Source organism: Rhinopithecus roxellana, chromosome 20, assembly GCF_007565055.1.
Source record: "Rhinopithecus roxellana isolate Shanxi Qingling chromosome 20, ASM756505v1, whole genome shotgun sequence".
Lineage (NCBI taxonomy): Eukaryota > Metazoa > Chordata > Mammalia > Primates > Cercopithecidae > Rhinopithecus > Rhinopithecus roxellana.
Genome location: NC_044568.1, coordinates 20,394,700 through 20,410,190, shown reverse-complemented (window position 1 = coordinate 20,410,190; position 15,491 = coordinate 20,394,700). Strand labels below are relative to the sequence as shown.

The window sequence follows — 15,491 nt, the reverse complement described above, 5'->3', positions numbered from 1 at the left end:
GTCTCGCTCTTGTCGCCCAGGCTGGAGTGCAATGGTGCAATCTTGGCCCACAGCAACCTCCACCTCCTGAGTTCAAGCCATTCTCTCACCTCTACCTCCCGAGTAGCAGCAGCCTCTGCCTCCGGGATCAAGTGATTCTCCTGCCTCGGCAGCTGGGATTACAGCCACCTGCCACCAAGCCTGGCTAATTTTTGCATTTTTAGTACAGACGAGGGTTCCTCATGTTGGCCGGGCTAGTCTCGAACTCCTGACCTCAGGTGATGTGCCCACCTTGGCCTCCCAAAGTGTTGGGATTTCAGGGGTGAGCCACTGCGCCTGGCCGGGATGGTCTTCTTAAAATGGCTCCAGTTTTGATGCCCAGTCTCTGCAGAGCACAAGGCCCTGCTTTGGGCCAGGCCGGACATGTAGATGTCCCCGGGAGAGCAGAGAGATGGTCCCAAGGCCCTGGCCACACCTGTCTGCTCAGTGTTAAATCCGATTTCTGTGGAAATAAATTACTAACAGGCTGGTGTCACATTTTCAAATTCTGTCTCCAGCCCTTGAACACATGTCTTTGTACTTTTTTCCATTTTTAACCGGGGCTGAGTTACGCCCAGCCACACTGTCCTGTCTGGCACAGGGGCGGAGGTGTCAGCTGCTGTCCAGAATGGAGCTGACACGTTCACTTTAAACAGGCCAGGAAGACGCAGATTTGGCAAGTTCTGAAATTTGCCTGCACCCCAAGTCCCAGGGTAAGCACGAGAACCTGAAAAGGGCAACTTCTCATTTGGTCAGGTTCTCCAGATGCAAGCGTCCTGTTGGACATGGGTTTCCCAAGGGTCCTGACTCGAGACCACTAGGACCAACAGGAAGAGCCACCCCTCTCTCTGAAACTCTGAAACCAGGCCACCCGTGCTGAAATGCTGTGTGAATTCGGGCAAGTTCCTATGCAGGGACTGAGCCTCCCTTTCCTGTTTCCAACAGACGGTAACACCGCCTCCTGCTGCATGGGCGAAATACCTCGTGCTCATGTCTTATGGCGTCCCATGAAAGCATCACCATTAATCTGACCAGTCACTGCAGTGTGAGTATCTTCAGGGCACAGATGAAGCTGTGGGCACCAGCGATAAGGAGTTGCCACTGCCGGCTAAGTGCGGAGACTCACACATCTGTGGCCCAGAAACCCACGCCCCACTCCAAACCCTCTACAGCTCCAACAGTTATGCTAACAAGAAAAAGGAGTGAAAACCCTCTCCAGTCACAGTATTGTGGAGGTGGAAGGATACTTGTGGCAGCCAATCCAACACCTCCATTTTATAGCTGGGGTAAACAGAGTTCAGAGAGGTTGTCCCACTTGCTGAAAGACACACAGCAGTTCCTGGGTAGCGAAGTGAGGCCATCCAGGTCTCCTCAATCTCACCCTCGTGCTCTAGCCACTTGACTGGGCTTCTCAACGCTGGCTGTGAAAGAGAAGCACTAAACCCACGAGGGCTCCCGGCCAGCGTCCAGGCCAGTCCAACTCAACAGCAGGCGGAAGCCAATACCACACAATGAACTCGTTGAACAGACTCTGCGCTCAGGCTTAACCAGTGCACAGCCTGTGCACCCGACAGGCGGATGCAGCTGTTCCAAATGGAGGCCAGGGCCTCTCCCCAATCCCAGTGGGCTCTGCAGGTGCAGTGATGGAAGACTCCCTGGTGATGGGGAGCCCTCAGCTCTGAGCAGGGCCTGAAGCCATCTCAGGGCCTGCACCAGCCCAGATGCTGCTGCACAAGAGCTCCAGGGCTCCTGCCCTGCCCTCCTCACCTGTCCCCTCACCTGTCAGGGATATTTGATTCCTGGCTGGCCCCTCCCCTACCTGACCCCTGCCAAAGACCCAAGTCACCCCAGGCTTCCAGCTCTGAAGTAAACGCCCAGAGAAGTGTTTTTGTTTGTTTGTTTGTTGTTTTTTTTTTGAGGCGGAGTCTCGCTCTGTTGCCCAGGCTGGAGTACAGTGGCCGGATCTCAGCTCACTGCAAGCTCCGCCTCCCAGATTTACACCATTCTCCTGCCTCAGCCTCCCGATTAGCTGGGACTACAGGAGCCCGCCACGTTGCCCGGCTAGTTTTTTTTGTATTTTTAGTAGAGACGAGGTTTCACCGTGTTAGCCAGGATGGTCTCGATCTCCTGACCTCGTGATCCACCCGTCTTGGCCTCCCAAAGTGCTGGGATTACAGGCTTGAGCCACTGCGCCCGGCCAACGCCCAGGGAAGTTAAGCACCTGGCTCCGGGTCACACAGCTTGAGGGACTCAGAGCTCCAGGGACAGAGCCCAGGCCCTGCTCAGGCCTTCTGCAGAGGCCCTCGGCTCTTCCAGTTGACTCAGCTCATAGGGCTCCTACATGGTACCCGGTGAAGACACGGCCCCAAAACCCCTCAGACTCTGAAGCCACACATATGAGCCGTGGGCAGAATCCTGCATTGGCTGCCAGCAGCTAGAGAGCACAGGGACAAAGCTGGACTGGCCCCGGGGTCACCGTGGCCTTGGTTGTGTACCAGCTGCAGTTTCACCACGTACACCAAAAACAAAATTCTCAGCTCCCTAATTGAATGGACCCCTCTTCTTGGCCAAATGGATTCCAAAGTTAACCTGTAAAATAAGTTCAGGTCACGAGGGGAAGAGGGATCACATATGCCTTGTTACACCCCTTCCCTCTGGAATTCAGGTACAGCTGACTAGCACTAACATTCAAACAGATCTTGGCCTGGCTCAGTGGCTCATTCCTGTAATCCCAGCACTTTGGGAGGCTGAGGTGGGCAGATCACCAGGTCAGGAGTTCGAGACCAGCCTGACCAACATGGAGAGCCCCCATCTCTACTAAAAATACAAAAATTAGCTGGTCGTGGTGGTGGCAGACACCTGTAATCCCAGCTACTTGGGGGGCTGAGGCAGGAGAATCGCTTAAACCTGGTTGCAGTGAGCCGAGATCATGCCACTGCACTCCAGCCTGGGTGACCAAAAAGAAAAAAAAAAGAAAAAGAAAAAAAGAATCTTGGTCTCCACAACCTCCTATCTTACCCAGATATTCCTTTCTATTGATTCCAGGTCTTTAGCTAATAACTCTTTCAATCAATTGTGAATCAGAAAATCTTTTCCCAGGTGCGGTGGCTCTTGCCTGTAATCCCAGCACTTTGGGAGGCCAAAGTGGGCGGATCACCTGAGGTCAGGAGTTCGAAACCAGTGTGACCAACATGGTGAAACCCCTGTCTCTACTAAAAATACAAAATTAGCCGGGCATGGTGGCGCATGCCTGTAATCCCAGCTACTCGGGAGATTAAGGCAGAAGAATCACTTGAACCCAGGAGGCGGAGGTTGCAGTGAGCTGAGATCACGCCACTGCACTCCAGCCTGAGTAACAAAAGCAAGACTCCATCTCAAAAAAAAAAAAAATTACAGGCATGGTGGCTCACGCCTGTAATCCCAGCACTTTGGGAGGCCGAGGCGGGTGGATCACGAGGTCAGGACATCGAGACTACCCTGGCTAACACGGTGAAACCCCGTCTCTACTAAAAGCACAAAAAATTAGCCAGGCAAGGTCGTAGGCACCTGTAGTCCCAGCTACTTGGGAGGCTGAGGCAGGAGAATGGTGTGAACCTGGGGGGCGGAGCATGCAGTGAGCCAAGATCACGCCACTGCACTCCAGCCTGGGCGACAGAGCGAGACTCCGTCTCAAAAACAAGCAAACAAATATATACACACACACACATATATGTGTATGTATATAATATGTGTGTGTGTGTATGTGTGTATATATATATATATATATATAGAAAAAAAAATCTTTGAACCCACTTGTGACCAGGAAGCCCCTCCCCGCCTTGGAGTTGTCCGTCTTTCTGGTGTTCTGGGCAGAACCAACAAACACCTTTCATGTACTGACTGAGGTCTGCCTGTAACTTCCGTCCTTGTACAATGTATGAATTCCAGCTGTGGCCCACCCCCTGAGGCACATGTCCTCAGGGCCTCCAGGCCTCAGTCCTCACATTTGACTCAGGATAAATCTCTTCAAATATTTTACAGAGTTTGGCTTTCTCGTTAACAAGCAGCTCACACATGTAGTGTCTCAGCAGTGACAGGTGCTGGACCGTCCCGAGGTCAGGATGACTCAGCAGGGATCAGGTTTGTGGGCGTCACGCTCCAAGGCCCGAATGGGAGGTCGGTGCTCGTTCCTCACATAGTGGGTAAATCCTAGGTCAGGGGAGGGGCGGGCAAAGCCAGAGAACGGCTCCCATCTGGGGCAGTCTGACAGACAGGGATGCAGAGAAAGAGGCACCTCCACGCTCCCGGAAGCACGCAGGTGCTGTGGCCACCCCGGAGGGTCTGTTTTCCAGAGGGAGAGTTCAGGACTCGGCCAGTACCAGGGAAGGAGACGCTGGGGGGCCCTCCTGTCGGAACAGGGCAGTGAGGGGAAGGGGTTGCTGCCACAGGGCCTCCGGGGAGTGGGTGGGCACACAGTAGCAATCTGCGTGCGTACACGTGTCCTGTCCCTGCAGACGGGCCAGGCAAGGCCTGCCCATGGCCAGCCATCCAGGCGAGACTCCAGGGAGAGCCAGGCCTACTGGGGGGCAGAACCTGTGGCCGTGCAGGGTACCTGCCATGAGTCTGGGAAGGATGGAGAAGGGTGGATGAGCTGCGAGGGCCTTCCCCAGTCACCCCTAGCGGCCCTGGGGTGGCTGGGTAACACAGATGAGCCTCTGACCCACCTGTGTCCTTACCCGGGCTGACTAGGCCACCCAGTCTTGCTGACTGACACCTCCCCAGACCCCTGGCACCCACCACACTCCTCAGACATGGCTGTGTGCTCCCCTATGCCCAATGACAAACAGTGGCCTCAGTGTAGAGGTGGGCACTGTGGCCTATGGCTCCAGGTTTGCTCCTGCATTGGTTTCCACAGCTGTAAATTGGGGATTATCACTGTCTTCAAAGGCTGGGGTGGAAAGTGGTGACAGGAGGTGAGAGTCCAAGCGTGTGCCCTGCCTTGGACACCACGCTCCGGGGGGCGACTCACACCCTGGCCTGGGCCCCTGCGGGGTCTGCACAGCCCATCCTTCTGTGTGAAGGCGGCTGGTACACATTTCTGGGCAAGATTCTGCACATTTGGCTAGATGATGAAAGAGGTCTGTGATCCAGGAAAAAAGGGTCAGAAGTGCCCGTTAGGCTTTCCTGCGTGGCTCAGGTCATGTGCTTCTATGAACTCCCCCAACGACCTTGCTCCGAATCCCGTGACGCAGCGTGACCTGCCCAGGCGCCAGCGGCACTTTCATGTCGGGCTGGGAAAGTCGGATTTCAGTGCTAATCACTTGCTGCCGCCTGCGCTGAGCCCACGGCTTGAGCTCCGGGGCCCACCCAGCTCCTTAAACACGCGGAACCTTTGCTGGCTGAGCCAGGGTTCCAGCTGTGGGGGGTCGGGGGTGGAGGGGTACAGGGACCCCAAAACCCAACCTGGGGCCAGGTTTACATAGGCCTGGACTGAGAAGTGGGGCTACAGGCTCTGGATACCCCGGGGGGGCCCTGGAACAGGCCTGAACTGAGAAGCAGGGCTACAGGTTACAGGTGCTGGATACCTCAGGCAGTGCGGCGGGGGGTGCACTGGACACCGCAGGGGGGGATAGAGGCAGTGGCAGCCTGAAGACCCTGGGGCAAAACACATACAGGCCCCTCTGCTCTCTGGTCACTGTGGTCACTGCTAACTGGCCCACTGGCCTTTGATTCCACTGACCACAGCTAAGCCCACAGCCATCAAAACCCACCCTTCACCCTTAGGGAGGGGCTCAGAGACAGTTGTGGCAATCCCTGCTTCCACCCACAGCCCCCTGACCCTGGGCCTGTGCTGAGCGTGGGTGGGTGACATCTCGCACCCAGAGCTCCAGATGAAGGGAAACCCTGGCTCCTCTCCGGCTCTTCCCTCCCTCTCTGTTCCCTTGCTCCTTCCTCCTTTTTGCCAAAGGAGGAGACAGTGAGGCTGAGGGCTACTCCAAGTGCACAGTGAGCAGGAGATGCAGGCACGTGGAGGGACGGTCGCAGCCTGTGCGACTGGCACCTTCACACACGGAGGCCTGGGATTCCCAGACACCTGGCGCTGGGGCAAATCACATTCCACAGCCAGAAACAGACTCGGCGGGGCCAGGTGGATTTCTCAAAGCCTTAGTTGCTTTTGGCTTGAGGCTAGCTGGACAATGTCTCAGCTCACAGGTTCCTAAATGCACACCCGCCCCCACCGATCTACTGAGGAGTGACAGCCATGGGGAGAAGAGCCACCTCACTCCAGGGACCTTGGCACCGTCTCCCATGAGGCCAGGTGTTCCCGCAAGACTGATGGACGGCCTGCCCCTGCGTGAAGGCATGCCTGGGACTGTCCCAGCAGGCTCCCATGCTTCACCCAACTGGGACAGCGAAACAGGAGGGGGCTACTTCTGCTTTCAAGGCATGGAGGAGCTGTCTGCAGGCCACTTCCCTAACACCTATGCGCCTGGGGAAGTGACTGAGACTGAGCCAGGGCATCTTCTCCACAACCCGGTGAGTCCATCGGGCCCTTCTTCTGGGAGCACCTCCCTGGAGGTGGAGGCCCCTGAGGCCCAGAGCATCTTCTGAACCTGCGAGTTCCCACTTATTGAGAACTCGCCTGGGCCAGTGCCGGTCCACGGCTGTGGCCGGGACTTTGAGTAGATGCTACCCTACTCGCTATGCAGAGCCAGCTGGGGCCCAGGGAGGTCAGATAAACTGCCCAAACCAAATCCAAGCCCAGCCAGAATCTGAGCTACAGCCTGTACGCCTTCTGATAATAAAAATCCAGCATCGCTTGAATTTCCAGTACACGCTACCAAGTCTTCGATAAGCAATAAATAACCCACACAACCCTACTCTCATGCCAAGTTCCACATGGCCATCTGGAAAGAGACACATGGAGCTGGTTCCTCTCGCCTTTATGATCAGTGAAAAGCGCAACCACACGAAGACACGGGTGAAAGGACCTCATCTCCTAAACAGACCAACAAGCAAGGGATTTTTTCCACTGTCACCGTCAGTGGGATGGTTCTAAGCACCGAGGCCAGTCCATTTCACACGATTATTTCACAAAAAGAAACTTTCTGTGGGATGTGCCTGGGAGACCGAAAAGACAGCCAGCAAAACTAAGAACCTTGTTCTCAAATCCGTACCCTCTCCCAAGGCAGCCTCAGAGGCCCAAGGGCTGAGGATCCAGACCCAAAAGCCATTGTACCCTCTGGAGGATCAGGCTCAAGGAATAAGGGGGTAGAAGGTGCCCTTTCCCTTCCTAAGGAGAAAATTCTGGAACCCAACCTTACCTGTGATCATTTAAGAAAAAAAAAAAAAAGAAAAAAAAAATTCAGCCGGTTACGGTGGCTCACGCCTGTAATCCCAGCACTTTGGGAGGCCGAGGTGGGCGGATCACCTGAGGTCGGGAGTTCCAGACCAGCCTGGCCAACATGGAGAAACACTGTCTCTACTAAAAAATAAAAAATTAGCCAGGCATGGTGGCACACACCTGTAATCCCAGCTACTCAGGAGGCTGAGGCGGGAGGAGTCGCTTGAACCTGGGAGGTGGAGGTTGCAGTGAACCGATATTGCACCATTGCACTCCAGCCTGGGCAAAAAGAGCAAAACTCTGTCTCAAAAAAAAAAAAAAAAAAAAAATTCACTTTCTATGGCTTTTCACTGCTCCAGGAGCAATGTCCACAGATCAAAGGCCCAGCCTCTCCTTCGCATCCCGGAACGCCCATCCTGCCCACCGGTCCGGGATCCAGGCTGCCCCCTGCACCTGGAATGCAGCTGCCGCTTCACCTGCAGATGCTGCCACATGCACCTGTCAGAAGCCCCCTTATAGGGCAGGGTCTTCCTTCCTGGGACATCCACTGTCCTTCTCCATGCTGAAGTCAGAATGACCTGAGAATCGGCGTGGAGTTCTACCAGTCTCAGACAAGCCCACCTCTGCGACATCACTCCTTTTGAGGGGGCACCAGCTGCAGGCAGTCTGTCCCTTGCAGACCCCGACCTGGCGACAGATGAATAAAGTCCACTGACACACAGATATTCTGCTCTGCCAGTCCAGCTGAGGGGCCCAGCCGCTTACAGGCTCCCTGCTGAGTCCTGTAAACCAGTTGCTACTTGGCCCCCATCAGCTAGTCAGACTCGCATTTATTCGGTAAGATGACTCAAAAGCTTCAGTCAACACCATTAGAGTGTAATGGACACTGTGGACTTGCCACGTAAAAAGCACTTAAGCGTCCATGGTCTTAAGATTATATGAGTAAACAAGACAGCTAGGTAAACTACTCTGCCTTTCTTTTAATACTATTTTTATTTGTTTAACTAAAGGTAAAGAGATCAGGCTGCCTTCAGCCAGCTCTTCTTGGTCTTCCAAGATTTGTGACTATTCCTTTTTTTTTTTTTGAGATGGAGCCTCGCTCTGTTGCCCAGGCTGGAGTGCAGTGGCGCGATCTCGGCTCACTGCAACCTCTGCCCCTCCAGGTTTAAGCAATTCTCTGCCTCAGCCTCCGGAGTAGCTGGGGTTATAGGTGCGTGCCACCACGCCCAGCTAATTTTTTTGTATTTTTACAATACAGTAGAGATGGGGTTTTCACCATCTTGGCCAGGCTGGTCTTGAACTCTTGACCTCGTGATCCACCTGCCTCGGCCTCCCAAAGTGCTGGGATTATAGGCATGAGCCACCGCGCCCGGCCAATTTGTGACTATTTCTATAACTATCTCTAATATTTTTCCCACCAGAATGATTGAACCCCAACACACCTCCTTCTCTCAGCAGGGTCTTCCTGTTCAGAGAACACAGCTTTTCCTTCTTGCCTTACACAGAGGGGCAAGAAGAGATTCACTCTTGCAGAGAGCACATCCTTTTCTGTTACTGAAAATCACTCTCCAAAAAAAAGCAACACATACACACAGACACACTCACCACACACACAGATGGGTCAGAGAAAAGCAAGTACAAATGGCTTAGGGACATGAGCAGCCGGGGCCCTCACCTTTCCTGAAAGGGTTTCTACTAACAATAACCCTCACCTCTGGGTCAGAGAGGGTTGGCACTCTAGAGCCTACCTCCACGTTTTATCTCCTGGGACCAAAAGGACTGCTGGAAAGCTATTTAAAATGCTTTTAGGCCAAGGGCGGCGGCTCATGCCTGGAATCCCAGCACTTTGGGAGGCAGAGGTGGGTGGATCACCTGAGGTCAGGAGTTCAAGACAAGCCTGGCCAACATGGTGAAGCCCCATCTCTGCTAAAAATACAAAAAATTAGCTGGGCATGGTGAGCGCCTATAATCCCAGCTACTCGGGAGGCTGAGACAGGAGAGTCGCTTGAACCTAGGAGGCGGAGGTTGTAGTGAGCCGAGATCGTGCCATTGTACTCCAGCCTGGGCAACAAGAGCAAAACTCCATTTCCAACAAAAAATAAAATAAAAATAAACAAATAAAAATACTTTTTAAAACCCTATTACCACAAATTAAATCCAGGAACGTGTGACTCGGTACAGCCTCTTTGGAAGGCACATTAGCTGTTACATTAGAATCCACACCCAGCCGGGTGCGAGGGCTCACGCCTGTAATCCTAGCAAATTTCGAGGCTGAGGCACATGCCTGTAATCTAAGATCGGGAGGTTGAGGCAGGAGAATCGCTTGAACCCAGGAAGCAGAGGTTGCAGTGAGATGGTGCCATTGCACTCCAGCCTGGGTGACAGAGAGACTATGTCTCAAAACAAAAACAAAAACAAAAAACCAAAGACAACATACCCTTTTACCATTTGCACGAAGCTGGGAAATCACAAATGCCCTCCACAGGGGTCTATGGGGGTGGTGTGGTGAGCACAGGGAAGACACAGGGAAGTCTTAGCAGCTAAAAAGCCAGAGGGCGGCCTCTGCGTACTGCCTGGGAACATGGCAAGACCATTTTAGGCTTAAAAAAAAAAGGTGGAGAAGAAGTTGTACTACTACGATCTTTTAAATAAATAGGCCAGGGATATATTAGTAACAGAAGCAGCTCTGGAAGTGTATACTGGCAGTTACAGAAGCTCCAGGGCTGGGGGGTGGTAAAGGAGGAGAAATATGTCACCCAGGGCAGAGCTCAGTGCACTACCTTAGCTCGTTGATCTTGGCACAATCAAGCAATTCTCCTGCCTCAACCTCCCGAGTAGCCGGGACTACAGGTGTGCGTCATCACGCTCAGCTAATTTTTGCTTTTTTTTTTTGAGACGGAGTCTCGCTCTGTCGCACAGGCTGGAGTGCAGTGGCCGGATCTCAGCTCACTGCAAGCTCCACTTCCTGGGTTCACGCCATTCTCCTGCCTCAGCCTCCTGAGTAGCTGGGACTACAGGCACAGGTCACCACACCTGGCTAGTTTTTTGTATTTTTTAGTAGAGACGGGGTTTCACCGTGTTAGCCAGGATGGTCTCGATGTCCTGACCTCGTGATCTGCCCGTCTCGGCCTCCCAAAGTGCTGGGATTACAGGCTTGAGCCACCGCGCCCGGCTGCTTTTTTTTTTTTTTTTTTTTTGAGATGGAGTCTCACCTTGTTGCCCAGGCTGGAGTGCAGTGGTGCGATCTCAGCTTACTGAATCTCCACCTCCTGGCTTCAAGTGATTCTCCTGCCTCAGCCTACTGAGTAGCTGGGATTACAGGCATCTGCCACAACGCCCAGCTAATTTTTTGTATTTTTAGTAGAGATGAGGTTTCACCATGTTGGACAGGGTGGTCTCGAACTCCTAACCTCAGGTGATCTGCCCGCCTCAGCCTTCCAAAGTGCTGGGATTACAGGCGTGAGCCACAGTGCCTGGCTGGTTTGAATTTTTAAACAATGAGGAATTCATGTATGACTGATGTGTTTTTCATTAGAAAGAGAAAACTAGGCAGCACCCCATCCTATGTCTCCTTCCTGGTGGCCAATGCAGCATTTCCCATGACTCACTCCTGGCACCAGTAGGAAGTCAGAGGCTCAGCACTCAGAGACTCATTTTTGAGACAGGCTTGCTCTGTCACCCAGGTCAGAGTGCAGTGGTGGGATTTCAACTGGTCTCCTGACCTTGGTAGATCCGCCTGCCTCGGCCTCCCAAAGTGCTGGGATTACAGGTGTGGGCCTCCACACCCAGCCAACCAGGGATTCATTTTTAAAGATAAGAGTGCAGGCTGTGTAAGCTATTATCCATGTCGTTACATTCTGGGCCGACATGTACCTAGGTGGGAGGGAGACTGAACTCGTGAAATTCTCCTAATGACAAAAAGAGAAACCAGAGTCATCCTCTACATCCACATCTCCAATGCCCAGCTGGAAGCCACAGGCTCTACCCACTCCAGTCCTGCTATGATTTTTCCTGGCTTTGACCTGCATAGTGGTGTGGCTGCTCCGCTCAGAACCTCAGGGAAGCTTTTGAGACTCAGGGAAACCACACAGAGCCCTGCTGAGTCTCGCCCTCGGGGCATTTTCACATTTATGAATAAATGCCTCCCCCTCTCCCTTCCCCCCAAAGTACAGTGTGGCAGAAAACAGCGCCAACAGGTCCTGCCAGTCAGAAGTCACTCCAAGTAATTACACAGTCCCCTGATTTTGGCTCCAAACTATAAATTTAGTCCTTCCCACCTTGAATGTGCACACACACTATTGAGATCCAGGCCCATCCTCAAATTAGCTGGCAGCTCTTAACGCAAATAAATCTAAGTTGGGATGGCCAGGGTTCCAACATAAACTTCAAAAGCAAGACCCTTCCAAGGCCCTGGGATGAACCTGAGGATTGCCAAGACCTGCCTTCCCACCTCACCCAGCCAAATCATGTGACATCTGGTACAAGTGATTTTCCCCCTGAAGTCCCACAAGAAAACTGTTTTGAAAAGCAGTTCTCTCTGGCCTGGTGAAGAACACACCAGCACCCAGCCCACCAAAACAGGTGCCCCATGGCTGTTTCCCAGCATAACCTGGGACTCGCACGTCCATCCACTCCAAGACTGAATCTGCAGCCAAGCTCCCCTCTCTCACTACTGGGCAACCCTCGGGGGGATCCCTTAGCCTAAACCAGCACCAGCCACTGCCCGCATACGATTTTATTACTACTGTTTTCTTATGAGTCAGCCCGTGTCACTGACTCCTGACAAGCTGGTTTGGAGAGCAGAAATGAATGGGTTTTTTTTTAAACTGCAATTTCCTTCTCACCAACCAGTCAGCAATCGGAGCTCTAACAGTAAATGGGTTGCTCAGTCACTCCACGTGGGTGCCACGCAAGAGGCTGGGAGTATTGCTCAGCGGGGCCAACGGGAGGCTGGCACTTGCCTGAACCCCTTAAGTGGGGGAATGGAATGCCCACCGAAGGGCAGCGCAGGGACTCTGCTGTCCCCTCACTGAAGATATTCCTAGCCTGTGGGGAGAAGTGTAAAAGAATGAATGAAAGAAACGCACGTGGTTTCTGGGACCAATGACCTTAGCCTAGAACTGTCGGGATGGTCCAGGGATGCAAAAATGTGGAGATGTGGGAGCCAGGGGAGAAGTGACGCAAGGATGCAGGGACCCAAGGACCCAGGGACTACGACCTCCCAGCCCCCGGCCCGCGCCCCGTACTCACGCACGCAGAGGCAGGCCACGAGCTTGGCTGCCTCCTCGGGCACCGGGCAGGTGGGGAAGAGCGGCTTGAGCAGGTAGGTGGCGAAGACCAGGGCCACGATGTACTGCGAGGAGGGCCGGATGATGAGCAGCTCGATCCAGAGCTTGAGGAAGGCGGGCAGCGAGCCGTAGACCTCCAGCATGTAGGCGTAGTCGCCGCCCGACTTGGAGATGGTGGTACCCAGCTCGGCGTAGCAGAGCGCGCCCACGATGGAGAAGACGCCGCACGCGGCCCACACCACCAGCGCCAGCCCCGGCGAGCCCGCTTCCTTGAGCACGCCCGTGGGCGTCACGAAGATGCCCGAGCCGATGATGGTGCCCACGATGATGGCCACGCCGTTGAGCAGCGTGATGTTCCGCTGCAGGGTCACGCCCTCGCCCTCGCCCGCCGGGGCCGCGCCGTCCGCGCGCTTGGCGCCCAGCATCTTCTCCCGCGCCTCTTCCTTCTCCTCGGCCACCGGGGCCGCTAGCGCGCGCCGCTTCGGGCCCGTGCCCGCCATGCTCTCCGCGCCGGCCGGGCCTGGGAGACCCGGGAGCCGCAACCCAGCCGGGACCGTGCGCGCCGCCCGCCGCCCGCCGCTGCGTCAGGAACCCCGCCCGCGCCGCCTTTTAGGCCCGGCCGGCCCCGCCCCCCGCCCGCGGCCCCGCCCCGCCCCGAACCCGCCGCCAGGCCCCGCCCCGGCCCTCAGCCCCGCCCCCTCGGCCCTGCCCGGAGCACGTGCGTCGTCAGGCCATGCCTGGCGGGCTATTCCCAGGCCCGCGTCGTCCCCGGAGGCCCCAGCCCTCCTGCGCCGTGGACACCCCGGCCTCGCGACCTCCCCGCCGACGCCCGCGTCACTCCAGCCCGTCCTCCCGGGTGCGCCTGGGCGGGGCCTGGAGGTCACGGCGCGCCCCTTCACCTACTCGCCCGCAGCCTGGCGTCTAGCTTGGGAGGGGTGCACCAGGGCTGGCCTGAAGCCAAGGATGGGGTTTGGGGTACCCCCCAAAGCGAACCTAGGCTCCTGTCCCGGATGGGCCAAGGGGATAGAGCCGCCCCCACAACCAGCTCCTGGGGCACGGGGGAGGCATGAGAGGATGACCCGCGGGGAAGCTCCTTCCAGCCTGGGGGCTGCATCGGGGGCTGGTGAGCCGCGAACTGAGAGGAGGGAAGAACCGAACCAAGGCAACCCAGTAATTCCCATTGTATTACAAAGGAGTCTTGCTAAAGACGGCGATCCGGTGCCCGCAGCTTTGAGAAGCAGTAATAACACAGGCTTTCGGAAGCCAGCAGTCTACCTGAGCTCAATTTAATCAACAGAATGGGGGGGTTCCCTGGGAGCCATAAGACCCCACCCCCAAATCTAGCTGAGGAATTCAAAGGCAGACTTCAGTGTGAAGGGGCTTTAAAACTTGTTATTCCTGGGGAATGTGAGCGGCATCTTGGGTAAAAAGGGTTGAGAGGTAATTTCAGTTAGAGGAGCGGGAGCAGGATGCCAAGGCTCTAGGCTGGAAATGGAAGGAATATAAATACTGCCCCGAGATTGACCAGACTGGTGAACAGCCAAAGACCTGTTCAGAGGGTGTGGGTCAGGGAGGAAGCTTCTCGGGACCGCCCCCCCCAACCCCGGGGTTCCTTGGCATGTGTCCTAACGGCTCCTTGGAAGCTCACAGCGGCAGCAGCCTACAGGCATGTGGGGGAGGCCTTGTTCTGGGTGAACGTTCAGCCTCCCAGGGCAAACACGCAAACTCCGGTTGCAGAGCTGGTTGTTCACAGCAAGACAGTCTGCTGGGCAGATGCCTCTGGAATCCACAGAATTCCTAACAATAGCCATGGTGGAGGGGGGTCAGAGTACCCATCATGCTGGGATGTCTAACTGCAGCCAGGAATGTCCAGGCCCCACCCCGGGGAGGGGGCGGCTGAGGAATGCCAGGGCTTGTCATTCTGGACCTTGCTTGCCCCCCAGTATGGCGGGCATTCCTCTGCAGTGATAAAACCAAGCGAAAGCTCAGCAGTCCAGGCAGCCACAGGCAGGGAGCGCAGAGGTCACACAGACGCTAACTTCTAATCTGCCGTCCACATTGCTGGCTGGGGAAGGTGCAGAGAGCCCTCCATCTGCCTTGTTCTTGCCGCTGTGCCTGAAGAGGGAAGGAGACAGTACCACCATGGCTGGGCAAACTCACTGAGCAGTCACTAAGTCCTCCCCTAGGCAGCATCTTATGCAATAGGGTAGGTGCCAATTAGAACCATTTTGCAGATAAGGAAGCTGAGGCTTAGTAAGTAGGGTTACCTCTCTTGTCTGGCCAGCAAGTGGCCTGGGAGCTGTCCTTTTGACTCTGAACTTATATGGTACTTTTCATCATTCTGCCATTCTTCTCTGAGCAACAAGAAGGACAACCAACAGTCGTACCCCAAGGCATAGAATTATAACCATGATCAGCCAAGGACAGGACAGGGGGCCAAGTGAGCCAGCGACAGGGACCAGGCAGGTCCAGGTAGACTTTTCTGAGGTGGTGTCTGGAGCTGAGAGCCCAGGGTGAGTGAGAATTAATAAGGGAGGCGCAGGGGGCCCCACAGGCACAGAGGGGCCCTGTGCAGTTGGTGCAAGTCATGGTTGGTGCCCCCAGAGCCAGGCTCCTGGCAAGTGCTGGAGCCCTTAAGCAGGAAGGGTGACAACAGCCATGAGCGTTTTCAAGTCACACAGCTATTACACCACCTCTGTCAGTTTTTACTTGGTTTTCATATGACAACGTCCTAGATTTATGCAGCAAATCTACTCATTTCAGACTTCCTGATGGAATCTGAAGTCCTGAAACGCCTTCACCTGAAAGCTACGAGTCTATAATCTTAGCAAAGAGTGCCATCTGGTGGACACATTTGGCAG

General features: G+C 54.9%; 1 protein-coding gene across 1 annotated transcript in view; it reads right to left on the bottom strand.

Annotated features, from left to right (window-relative positions):
- SLC7A5 (solute carrier family 7 member 5) overlaps nucleotides 1-13,255 on the bottom strand; it is a 43,163-nt gene extending 29,908 nt beyond the window's left edge. Inside the window, exon 1 of the mRNA XM_010355581.2 lies at nucleotides 12,593-13,255. Within this exon, the coding sequence (XP_010353883.2) occupies nucleotides 12,593-13,130 (538 nt within the window). The 5' untranslated portion in view covers nucleotides 13,131-13,255. The remainder of the gene's footprint in view (nucleotides 1-12,592) is intronic.
- Between the last annotated feature and the right edge of the window lie 2,236 nt (nucleotides 13,256-15,491).